Source organism: Lissotriton vulgaris, chromosome 5, assembly GCF_964263255.1.
Source record: "Lissotriton vulgaris chromosome 5, aLisVul1.2, whole genome shotgun sequence".
Taxonomy (NCBI): domain Eukaryota; kingdom Metazoa; phylum Chordata; class Amphibia; order Caudata; family Salamandridae; genus Lissotriton; species Lissotriton vulgaris.
Genome location: NC_141693.1, coordinates 250,228,405 through 250,241,234, shown reverse-complemented (window position 1 = coordinate 250,241,234; position 12,830 = coordinate 250,228,405). Strand labels below are relative to the sequence as shown.

The 12,830-nt window shown below is 43.2% G+C and overlaps 1 protein-coding gene across 1 annotated transcript in view; it reads left to right on the top strand.

The window, feature by feature from the left end:
• CLCN6 (Cl-/H+ antiporter 6) overlaps positions 1-12,830 on the top strand; it is a 246,608-nt gene that overhangs the window by 115,640 nt on the left and 118,138 nt on the right. The window contains exons 7-10 of the mRNA XM_086921292.1: positions 3,506-3,632; positions 6,167-6,234; positions 7,301-7,359; positions 7,679-7,811. Coding sequence (XP_086777418.1) covers positions 3,506-3,632; positions 6,167-6,234; positions 7,301-7,359; positions 7,679-7,811 — 387 coding nt within the window. The remainder of the gene's footprint in view (positions 1-3,505; positions 3,633-6,166; positions 6,235-7,300; positions 7,360-7,678; positions 7,812-12,830) is intronic.

Below are 12,830 nucleotides of genomic sequence, written 5' to 3'. Positions count from 1 at the left end.
AAGGAGAGCCACACCAATTTTATAGACATACATTTTGTTTGTGTTTTATTTTAAGACGAAGATCTTCGCAATAAGCTAAGTATGTTTCTAAATAACAATTCTTTTCAGTTTCAAAAGTCAACAGATAGTTCAATGTTATCATATGGAGGAAAACAATAATGCGGTTATACTGGTAAGTATCCAAATTACAGTACCAGTCTTCGGGACCAAATGCTAGGAAGGGGCAAGGGTCAGGTGAGTACCAAAACTGCACCACCAGTGGCAAAGGGGTGACCGGGTGCAGAGGTCAAAATCAGAGTTCGGCCCAATGCGTTTCAAAGGAGACTGGGGGTGATCTGAGCCACACTGCTTGCAGCTTGGTAAATCGGTTGCAGGGGCCAAACTTTGGGGGTAAGAACAAGCACAGAGTGAGCCACAAAATAGCACCAGACATACACCACCAGCAGCACAGGGTGCAAATTCAGCTTCGGTCACCCAATGCTTTTCAATGGAGAACTTGCTTCGGACAAACAGGCTGCAGGCGTCACACCAAAGGTTGCAGGAGGGAGACCAGCGACAGCAGAGGTAAGTAGAGAGGTAGGGGGTCGTAGTGGCACCTTCGAGTCAGCTCACCAAGGCCTGGGGGCTGCGTGTGCAGGGTTGCCTTTACACGTCAGAGTCTTCTTACTGGAATCGGTCACGGTCACGGGGAGCCTCTCGATTCATGCTGCAAGCATCCTCATGGAGTCAAGGAGGGATCAGCCAACACTGGATTTGAGGTCAGGAGCGCTTGGGTACCTGTTATGGGTCGGTGGGCCACCTGATCAGAGGCCCTAGGCATCAGGGCAGAGTGGTCAGGACTCATAGTTCATGCTGGCACCGGGGTCCTGGGTGATGGATTCTTTTTTTTTTTTTTTTTAATTTTTGGAAACCTTTATTGTGCAACAAGAGCTTACAGATACGGGCCCACAACCATGCAGGCCGGCCGCGAAATCAAGTAGTAGCACATAAGGCAAAATCAAAACAGCCCAGCAGTCCCAAAGACGAGGAGCAGCAATTATCACATACATCACATACTGGAAAATGGGTGGGACCACTGAGTACAGGATAAGTGAGGTTAATTTGAAAAGGTATAGATAAGAAGGATCAGACGCAGTCACTTCATCAAGAACACATGGCGGGCAATGATCCCAGTGAGTCAGCAACAAACCAGGCAATAATCAGGGAATCATCGGAAGAACTTGAGGATAAGAACAAACAGTACAATACATACTGGTCAGTACCCGCCCCATGAACGTGGAACATCTTGACTGACGGTAGTGGAGAGACCATCAGCCGAAACAATAAGCAGCGCTACACCTAACCACCAAACTGACCCAAAGGAAACAGGAAAGAACAAGAAGAATCAAGAGAGAAAGGAGAAAAATAAGGCCCATAGAACCAAGACAAAACTAAAGACCCACCCCCAAACCCCCCACCCAGCACGCATGCAGAGGCTACGGCCTACCCCCCCCCCCCCCCCCCCCCCCCAGCAGTGTGCCTGTCGCCCAAAACCGAGTCCCGAAATATAGACTCAGAAAAGAGAAAAAGGAAAGGAAAAAGAAGAAAAGGGAAGGGAGAAAAAGAACTAAGAACTAATGGTAAAGGAGACATGCAGGCAAAACGATTTGCTCCCACCACCCACCGGTGCACAATGTGAACCTACGAGAAGAGGAAGTCACTACAAAGTCAAATACAGAAACTTGATGAGGAAGCGTGGGTGATGGATTCTTGGGGACAGAACAGCTGTCTTCGGGAGTTCTGGTCTTTGTCAAAGTTCAGGCAGTCTTCCTCAGGTTTCTGGAAGATGCTGGCTGCAGCACAGGCGTTGTCTTCTCGCATGGACTTTGAAGCTGGAGACAGGCCGTAGGGCTGGGGCCAAGTCAGTAGTTAACTTCAGGCTTTGCTGCTCGGTGACTTCTTCGTCTTTCTTCCTAGATTGCAGGTAACTAGTTTCAAGGTCTTGGGTGATTTCCTGAATACTAGATTTAGGGGGCGTCTTAAGTGAGTAACAGGTAGGGCCAATGAGCACTGCAACTGGGGTGACTACGCCCTTTATTATTCCGCCCTCCTGGGGGCATAGTCCTAGCCCTGATTGGAGGAGTCCCCTCATCTTCAAATTGGATGGGGCTGAAAAGTGTGCTAAACTTCACCTCCTCCACCTGAAGGGTGGAGTTGGCAAAGGTGGTCACACCTCCTAGTCTAAATTTTCCCACCATGTATTCCTGCCCAAAGTGGGCTGTAAACTGGTGCTGCCATCTGCTGCTAGCAGCAGAGGCTGGGGCTCACATTACAAAGGTGGCAGGCCTTTGAAGCTTCCCCTACGAGCACTGGGCCCATCCTGAAGGAGGTGTGACACCTATGCCCAGGATGTGCATTATTTCTGGTCTCAGAGAGCAGAGGCTTTCCACTCGGGGGTACAGAAACATGTCTGTGTGCGGCAGGCTGTACTTAAAATATTAAGGAATAGACCCTAATACTGTAGGGGCACATCTCTTTCTGCAGATATGCCCACACATGTTATATAGTGCACCCTGCCTTATGGCTGGTAAGGCCTTCTAGAGGGGTGACTTACCTATATATTGGGAAGTGCTAGTTGCCATGTCGACTTAAGTCCCAATGCTCTTACCATGTACCCTCAAAGGCCAACTGTGGATCAATTTTAGGAAAGAACACTGGTACTGGGAACCTAGACAGCAGAGGCTAAGTGCTGTAAAGTCAATGTTGCATCAAAAGCCAGACCAAAAATGTGTGCTGGAGGAGGGGGTTGGCACTGCAACAGGATCCCATTTTTTCCACAACTACAAGATTATTTTTGGTGCCCTAGGTTTATTGCTATCAATAGTATTCTAAAACCTGTCGAGTATTCCAGCTGAATCGTTAATATTTTTGTGTTGGTTCAGTAAAGCAGGTATTATAGAGAATAACAAACAAGCTTTTTTTATTGCTATGTTGGTAGCTATTCTAGCAGAGCCCTGAAAAGCCCAGGACTCTGCCAACTATGAAATGGGGAACAATATTCTAAAGAAGATCAGAATTAAAGAAGGAGTAGATTTCAAAAGAATGAAGTTACTTGACAAATATGAGAAACTTTGGATACATTACATATTTTATTGGAATTAAGAATTACTGCAGTTTATTAAATTAATTTGAAAATTTAACAAAGCTGCTCATTTACTGTAATTTTGTGTTTTTTAAATTAATTTGTATACATTGACTGAAAGTCATAATAGAAAAATAAATAAGACTACCCAAGCTTGATGATATCTCTTGTAATATCGGCTTTCTCCTTTTGTTTTTTATTCATTTTTTATTGTCCCTATAATATCCCTTCGGTTGTTCTCTTTACCTCCTGTTTATTCTCTTTATGTCATACTTAAGCGCAAAATTCTACGGCATCTGCATGCAAACTGTGTCAAGAACAATTATTTGAATAATTGTTATTTGCAATTTTTATATATTTCTTTTTTAAAATGCTTCCCTTCAGCCAGTGGCAGCCGGATCAGGAATCCCTGAGATAAAATGCTACCTAAATGGGGTGAAGGTCCCAGGAGTTGTTCGTTTGCGGACACTAGTGTGTAAAGCCTTGGGTGTCCTCTTCAGTGTGGCAGGAGGTGAGCTCAACATTAAGGGTGTCATGTTGTGTGTATTTGGTATTCAAGGGGTTTGGGACCAGAGAAAAGTGAGGAGAGAAGGAAAGTCCCTAAGCAGGAGGATCCAAGATGAAAGAAGCTCATTTATAGGGTAAAGTGCTGTTTATGTAGAGTAAGATGGAAAGATTTATTGGGTGTCAATGCATTTGGACAATGCACATTTGCTAGGGAGAGTTTGTATATTACTTTATCATTTAACATTAATATTTGATTTCATAAAGATTATTTAAATCATTCAATTTCTCACAAAAGCCTATTGCAAACATTAATTTTTGTCTGCGTACTTGTTTAATGTTCAGAAGTTTAGCAGCTCAAGCTTTCCTGTCTACTTTTATGACTGCTTTCCCCCCTTTTATGCAAGCCCTTCATGTCACATCTCCTTCATTCCTTTTGTCAGATGTCACCATCTATTAACTGATCTCCTTTCTCACCTTTTCCATTGTCACTCTCCACCGCCCCTCCACCTCTCTGATATTCTTCCCCCTCCCACAGTTGTCCCTTCCTACTTGTGTCTAATCTTACTTCAATATTCTTTGGCTTCAGTTTAACACTAGGTAAGTCATTGGGCTAAAACCCAACTCTGTGAGTTTCCTGTTTAGAAACTGTAACATTCCTGGCCCCAGCATGAAACAAAAGAAGTGTCACCCAAGTGAACTCAAGAGTTTCATGGTACCAAGTGTCTCTGTCCAGTTCAGTTCACTTGTGTCCAGGTGGAACACCTGGTAAATTTTCAGAGACTTGTCGAAGTCCCAATGTGTCTTTGTGTTTCTCTGAGGGGGGGGGAGTGCGGCAGGTGTAGAATTAGGTAAGCAACCACTGTGGGCCCCAGATAGATGCCAAAACCAGGCACCTGCTTCACAGTGATAATCAGTAACATAGGTAGGGGATGGTGGTGGGGAGGGCGTGGGGGAGGAGTAGGTTGACTTAGGTAGGGGAATCCTTTGGTGAACATAGGGAATGGCACCTCCCCTCAACACCCAATCCAACAGGTAAGAATAGTTTCAGAGAGGGGTTCTGAGAGTTAACATTGGCAGGCTGCTATGCCCCCAAAGGACTAGAACAGATTGCGGAAAGACCACACATCTGGTGCAGCCTGGCAGCCATTTCCCCAAATGGTTGTTCTCCAGTCACACTGTGTGAAGCATTTGCATAAATGACATCTGCTGCCCACACAAGAGAATAGGCAAGGTTCCCCAGTTATGCGGTCCTGGAAAGATATTATTAGAAAAGAGCCAGGAGGCAGTTCAGCAGCTGCGGTGCAAATAAAAGAACTTGTACCCCAGGTACCGAGGCAGCCGTATGTTCACATTTTTAGAATAACACTAGTTGTTTACAAAGACTTGACTAATTTCCCCTCTTGTAGTGAAGGAATATCTCACAATGTTGCATCTAGTGATGGTTTCAGATTTCCTTGTTGTTCATGTGGCAGAATGCTATTTTCTTGAGCTAAATGGTAGCAATATAGATTAAATTGGAATAGTAAAACACTTTTTGGTGCTTTATCGTTTCTTGTCGGTTTAGATCTATGCCTTTGAGGATCAGAATCCACCTTTGATCTATCTTTTTTCCCTTCCTATTGCACTCTGAAGTTTTTTAAGCATTGGTTTTGAAGTAATTTAGTTGTTTACATTATATCTTCACCATCGCCAATGCTTATCAAATCAATTTGACTTTTCTTAATACCATGTCTCCAAACACAATTAAAGAAGATGCAGTATTTAATATGACCAACATATGAGGGTAACTGAGAAAATGCCTGGCTGTTGTGTGCAAAACAAAATTATTGCAGATAGGTAAAAGAATTTGAATTTAAAAGTACAGAAGAATATATGTTAAATCTGACTAAAGTTATTGATTTTTTTATTTCTGAGTCAAATGTGCAGTGAGCTTTAATCTCTGCTGAGAGCTATACATTTGTTATTCCTATATCGTAGTAAGAATGTTTTTACAGGGATGTATTAAATAGGATTACGCAGTGCTTTTGTCTCTGCTTGCACCGCTTTCACTATAATATTATTATAATATTATTTTCTATTATTATTATTTTTATAAGAACAAGTTCACATGTGAGCTATGATATACTATTATTATTAGAATGTTTTGCTTGGTGTTTGGCCTAGAGTACTCCATGTACGTTCTCTGCTCATTGCTTTATTGCGGTCTTGATATTAATACTATTTCTATATAGTCTTCTTTGGCTGCCTGCCCACATTAATACAATTATAAGATATGTTTGTCTCTATTTGAACGTTTGGCACTTTCTTTTGGCCGAAGAGGTTATTGTTCGCCACACTTATCTTATTCCATTGTTTTTCTCTCGAACACATTTATTTTGACATTTGGTGAGCTTTCTAATCGGGGTTTGTTTTGTGGTTTGCTTGTTTAACTCTAACTGGGGCATGTTTTCCTGTTTCATGCTTATCTCTCTATTAGCAGACTGTTTTATTATTTACTTGCAGGTTTGTAATAGGGCCAACTTCACTGTTTCCTTGCAGGACTTTTTGTGGGAAAAGAAGGTCCCATGATACACAGTGGTGCTGTGGTGGGGGCTGGCCTGCCTCAGGTAAGTGTTAAGGCTGTAGCACTGGGCCTACACCTAACTTAGGAATTGTAGTGTTCTTGGTTGCTTGCGGCTGAAGGTCTTCACAGTAGCTCTGTATAGAGGACTGCTAACTGAAAAAGCTGTATTTGGTTGAAACCATTTGTGGAGCACCTGCTCTAGCGCCTTTTAGATTTGTGCATTGCAGGAACCTGCACAGGCCACAGTTAGAATTTGATGGCTGACCACCTTCCACAATGCAAGGTTTGTGTGGTATTGAGTAGGCTGACTTGCTCTGAGGGATGTTAGATCGGGTAGAAACCTAGTTGTCCTATTCAGTTCCTCCGTATGTTTGGTGGGCTCTCGTCTGGGAGTTTTTTTAAATGTAATGTATTGAGTGCATTTTGAATTTTTTCAGCTGAACTGGTACTTGAAGTGCAGGTATGAGTTTGGGAGGAGATCGGAGGGGTAGTGTAGGTGACACTGTGGATTGGGGGAAGAAATGTTACTTAACAGTGTCAGCTGGAACATGTTTTCAGAGTGAAATCAAGTGCTGAGCTACAATTGGGAAATTATTTTGGAGTTGAAAACGCTGATTTTAGCAGATGTCCTCTAGTTAGTAAAGTATGTTCAGTACTACATTTTTGGGGAGTGAGTGCTATCTCGCGTGACATTATGCCTTTGAAAGGAGAGGTGTTGTCCTTCCTAGGATACAGATCATAGCATGATATTAAAATTCAGGTAGCAGGCCTGGTAGTGATTGTTCTGTGGTTGATCTGCTGCATGATGGGTTTGTTGGATTAGATGGTGGTTTCCTGTTGGGAGATTCTTTGTTACGCAAGTGTCATCCTTCTTTGAGAATGGGTGAGGGTGATTCTCCTCCTCTCATAGCTCCCAATATATGGTGGTACTTTATTCACCAAGTGCCCTACTCAGTTGATTAATTTTCAGTATTCTGTTCAGTGGAAGAAAGTTTATTTCTGGGATAGAGTAACTATAGGCATGTGTCCCCCAGGGAAGGGATGTGAGGACTGTTGATCTTGCTTTGCATTTTACTTGATACATGCTTCTAACTCACTACTCTCTCCAGTTCCAGAGCATAACGTTCCAGAAGATCAGCTTTAACTTTCCCTATTTCCGCAGTGACAGGTACAGAGTTGAGTGCTGGGGGATGCTGTGTAACATTTGAAGTGTGAGAATTGACTCCTCATACGTTGTCTGTTCCACCCACTGATCTGCCTGATTTTAACCTCCTTATTATCCTCATCTCTTGCTCTGCTCTCCCATACTTTACTTACTGTCTTTCCATTTCCCTGCATTTTGCTCACCTCTTGAATGTGAAGTTTTTGGATGCCTTGGCTCCCACCCTCTTTTTGGTCAGACCCCAGTGTCTTGGGTAGCTGGAGTTGTTGGTGAGTGGTGCTGGTGATGCTTTCATCACCTAACTGTGTTGTGTTTTACCCTGCAGGGACAAGAGGGATTTTGTTTCAGCTGGAGCTGCTGCAGGGGTTGCTGCAGCATTCGGTGCCCCCATTGGGGGCACCCTGTTCAGTCTAGAAGAGGGATCTTCTTTCTGGAACCAGGGGCTTACCTGGAAAGTGGTGAGTTATGAAAGCATTGACCTACAGTTATCAAGAATTTGATCCGGTTTTTGAACTTCCACAGTAAAAGCATTTTGTTTTCTTGTATATTAAGCACCTGACTTTTATGCCTTCAGTGATTGAGAGGAACTGCAGTACATCTGCATCAGCCACTGCCCTTGCAAAAAAGACCGTGTTGCCGAAGGTCATAGCTTTAGTAATAATAATACAGACATTTATAAAGCCCGACAGCTACCTCAAACAGAGGTGTCCCGGCGCTATAGCAGTAGGAGGCATGAGACATGGGACGGCCAAAGAGATCTAACCTGAGTTAAAGAGCCAGGTCTTAAGGGACTTTCTGAACATCAGCTCTGATTGGATTAGGCGGATATTATTCGGCAGAGAATTCCAAAGCTTAGCCGCCACCACTGTAAAGGATTTGCCCCTACGCGAGCTTTAGCGAAGCAAGATGTGCAAAGCAGGTTCTGAGAGTTGGACCTCCGGGGGCAGTTTTGTTGGTAGTGGCATAGCCGGTGTTTAAGGTAACTAGGACATTTGCCATTTATCGCCCGAAAGGCCAGAGTAAAGGCCTAAACTCAATCCTTGTCGCCACCGGCAGCTAGTGGAGCTGTCTTATATGCAGAGAGATGTGAAGTCGAAACGGCACTCGTCTAATCAATCTCGCAGCCAGAATCTGTACAATCTTCAGTCTCCTGACAAGGTAGGCGGGCCAGACCCAGGTACAAGCAGTTAGCATAGTCCGCCTAGATGTCACTGTAGCATGAACAATGACTCTGCGACAGTCCTCCTTTACTGAAGCATGAGGCTATCACCTGCCGAATTAGAGCTGTGAAAGAGAGATCTACTTCGCATTTCACGCCTTCGTTTTTTGCTGTGGTTGCTGGAGTAGGTGGCAGGGCCTTTTCTGCCGGCCAACAAATGCTGGCTGCCGGCGGAAGAGCCTTGCTGAAGAACAACTTTTCTGTCTTCTCTGCATTAAGTTTATGTTTATTATTATTCATCCAGTGGGCCATGTCTCTCAGGCATCCCTTAGTGAAGGAGTCCACAGTGGTCCTTAAAAGAAAACACAAGCTGGGTGTTGTTGGTGTATGATATTGCCTTCACACTCCAATTAGCCATGAGGGCTAACCGAGGGGCCAGATATATGTTAAAAAGAAGCGGGCTCAAGGCCGACCCCTGTGGTACCCCACACCATAGTTGTTGGGTTCCAACTGGTAGGGTTGAAGGGCGACCTTCTGCGTGCAATTTTTAAGAAAGGACTTCAGCCAGCTGAGTACCCCACTTCCAATTCCTGTTGATTTGAGTCTCTGCATCAAGATTAGTGGTCCTCTGTGTCGAATCCTGCAGAGAAGTCCAAAATGACCAGCATAGCTGAGGCTCCAGCATCCACAGTCATTATTACTGACTCTGCCACCTCCAACAGTGCGGTTCCGCACTAAAGCCTGTCCGAAAACCGGACAGCGTATCATGTAAAATGTCATGGCCCTCAATAAAGTTAGCTAACTGTCGCTATTCCATTTTTTCCAGCATTGGTGTTGGTGCAGGTAATAGTGAGATTGGGCTGTAGATGTTTAGCTCCCCTGGATCCACATTGGTTTTTTTCCTGAGGGGGAGTAGCACAACATGTTTCCATATATCAGGCAAGATACCTGAAGCAAGTGATGTGTTCCATATATGATTCAGAGCTTGGGTTACTAAGTGGGCCCGTTCCTCCCACAGCTTGGGCAGCATAAATATAATGCTGTGTAGGGAAGCGGTATTGCACGGTCTTGTATATCAGAGATGAAGTGCATAGTTATGGTTCTATCAAGACCTGTAGAGAATAAGAATTTGAATGTATCAGCTTGGTACAAGAGCGAAAAGAAAAGACTATTTCAAGCTGCTACCAATTTTTAAGATTATAGGGGCTGGTTTTTTCCCCAAAAGAGGTGATCATGAGGGAAGTCAGCTTAGCTCGAGGGAACAATCTGGCTAAAGTTGACACAGGTAGGGCACATTTAGGACACACGTCTGCCTTCGAAGAGGCTCAGGAAATGCCCCTTAGAGTTAGTGTTGCTCTTTAACAATATTTACATAATGGGTAAAAGTAGATAACGGCTTATACAAGGAGAGGTATACATTAAAGGGGATGGGACATGGAGAAACTCACCCTGAAGTGAGTAAGTAGAGATTGAGTAAGCAGAGGTAGAGCAGGTCAGGTACACAGTCTTACATGGTGAGGCTGAGATGGAGCAGGGAGAAGTTCCATTGTGATAGAGGATTCAAAGGTAAAGCAAGGACAGAAAGATGAAGCAGGTACAGATCATACTTTGAAACAAACACACAGAACATGTTGAAGACAGAGCCTCGCATGGAAGAGGAGTGAGAGTTAGGGTTGGTTAGTCTCACTATTTCACTTCTGGAGAGGGGAAGATAGAGCAAGTTAAGATTATCTTCCAACGCAGGTGACAGAACAGTTGTATATTATTTCTTAGAAGGATAATTTAATAGAATACCATTACTGAGGAGCCATTTTACCTAAATTAAAATTTTCAAGTTGAATGGCATTTACTGTTTCATAGAAACTAATTCATAAAATGACTTTTTTCACAGTTGCTTTTTGTCTGATTTTTACTGGTATGTCATGAATCTTGAAAAACCTTTAAAAATATATATGTTGGTTTTTCTACAAATTTTACAGAGATCCTTATCCCTAAATGTGAGTGCTTGGATGGGAGGATAGTTGCATGGTCAGTGGGTTGAATGAGCTTGGATGGGTGGACTAATTGATGGGTGGCTGGGTGTTAAATTGGGTGGATATTTTCATGGGTCAAAGTTTAGATGGAGAGCTAGTTTTTTGCGTAAAAATCCCTGCACACCTCAACTTTCTTTTTATGAAATATATTTATTAGTCACAGGGGAAAACCATAGTTAAAAGTAAATTATGGGTCTGGCTCAAATGCTGAAATTCACCAGTTATTGTTCTCAACACTCCTGCTTCTCTGTAAGGATGGCCCAAACTGCAGCTGGTGGCCAAACGTGCGTGCCCCAACCTTTGGCCGTGTGATGTAGGGATTTTCTGAAGGGCCTGGGCCAGACCATCTTGGGTGTTCCAAACAGCTACTGGTCGCCAAGTTCCACTGGCCATGACCTTCGGCTGTGTGTATCGGCAGTTTGCCACAGGGCCTAGCCTTAGATCAGGCACTACTCCCAACTTGGTATGGGCAGTTCACCCTCTGGCCAGGCTATTTGCCCAACTCATCCCATACTGCTCATTGCTGTGAACAACTTGGTTGAACAAACCTCACTGCCCAGGGCCTTAAGCCGCTGGGGTTGGCCCTAGGGCCTGGCCTTTGGTCAGATGCTGTGACCAATCTGGCCTGTGTAGTGAAGCCATGTGCGTGTGGCCCCGGGACCACAGACCACCCCCTAGATCATAAAGCGTTACCCATAAAGCTTAGCTATTAACCTAGTCTTATTTTGTATTTTCTGTTGTTAGGGTTTGTGGTTCCTAGTTTGGAACCACATATCCATAGCAAGCATCATACCTGGGCACTGCGAACCCACAGTAAGTTGCTTCGGCCTATGCCACCCTTTAGGAGATTTGCAGTCTCTGGAGGTGCATATCTTCGATAGGCGATACATAGGTCAGTAAGCTTACCCTAGGTTGTGTGTTGCTGAACTTGAAACTTGCTCTGGAATTGTGCACCCTTTTGGGAACCATGAATTTCTGACACCTAAAATAGTCGCCTGAATCAGCAGCACCAAAACAGGTACCACATACTCTAGACACTAGTCTAGATATCAGAAATTCGTGGTTTCCAAAAGGGTGCTGATTCTCTGACTCGTATTACATTTGAATTTTTTTTATACTGCATACTGCATCAGGGGGCTGTTTGAGGGTCCTCCACCCCACTATGACGTAGGCGTCAGGGCCTACCTACCCTCCGCTCCTAAGTGTTGTTCCAGGACACGGGGATCATGTCTGCACCAAAAATAGCCGCAAGAAAAGGTTTTCTTTTGTGTCTGTCAATTATATGAAATAATTTCAAAGGTCCTACTTGGGAACCACAGTTCCATTAGGAACAAAGGGAGAAAGAAAAGGCAACCTTGTGCTATTAGATTCCTATTTTTTTTTATTTCTAGACTCGCGCAGGGAGTAAAAAATCCCAAAAGTGAGATATATACAAAAGTCTTAACCCCTTAAAGCATACTTAGCAACTTTCTAACAAGCTTTGATCTCGAAAACTACTGAACTGATTCACACCAAATCAACACACGCATGCTTTCTGAGTAAAGTTTTGCAATCATGCAAAGTTTGGCTGCAGGCACTAGAAACATATTTCAATAGGAGCTAAAATGGGAAAACAGATTTTTCCTTAACTTCATCCATCCTTAACTTTTTACCCTGCATGGATCTGATTGGCATGCCAGACCTTAACTTGCTACCCCAAAAGCTTACCAAGTTTTACGCAAATGTATCCATGGGATTAAAAGTTATAGGTCAAAATCTTTATATATCTGTGGACCTCAGTGAATTGCTACTGAAAGCCAGGAATGCCCGCTTAGGCAATGTCTATGAATTGAATTTCAAAACAGTACACAAATGCAGAAGCAAGAATATATATTTTAAAAACTCAAATTTTTAAATATTGTATTTAATTTAGAAAGAAAAATATGCTAAAATCGAAATTTTAATGGGCAGTTAGGAGCTTTTCAGAAGTTCTAGTTTTTGTTTCTAATCAATTAAGCAATATAGCATATTGCATTCTCTTTTTATTTCCTAATTCATTCTCTCTTTTTGTCAGCACTTATCAGTGCTACAATCAAAGCTACCAGTTGTCCATACATGATTCCTTGGGCTGCTCCCACGAAGCAAACTAGGGATACCAACTTACATTTTAGCATGGAGTTTCAAGTTTGTGACATTTATAGAGCATTTAAAATGTGTTTTAATTGATTTTTTTATTTATATATACTTCATTAATCTACAAATATTTAATTTTCAAAACAGCCCTGACTGGGATTTGCGTATTCCAG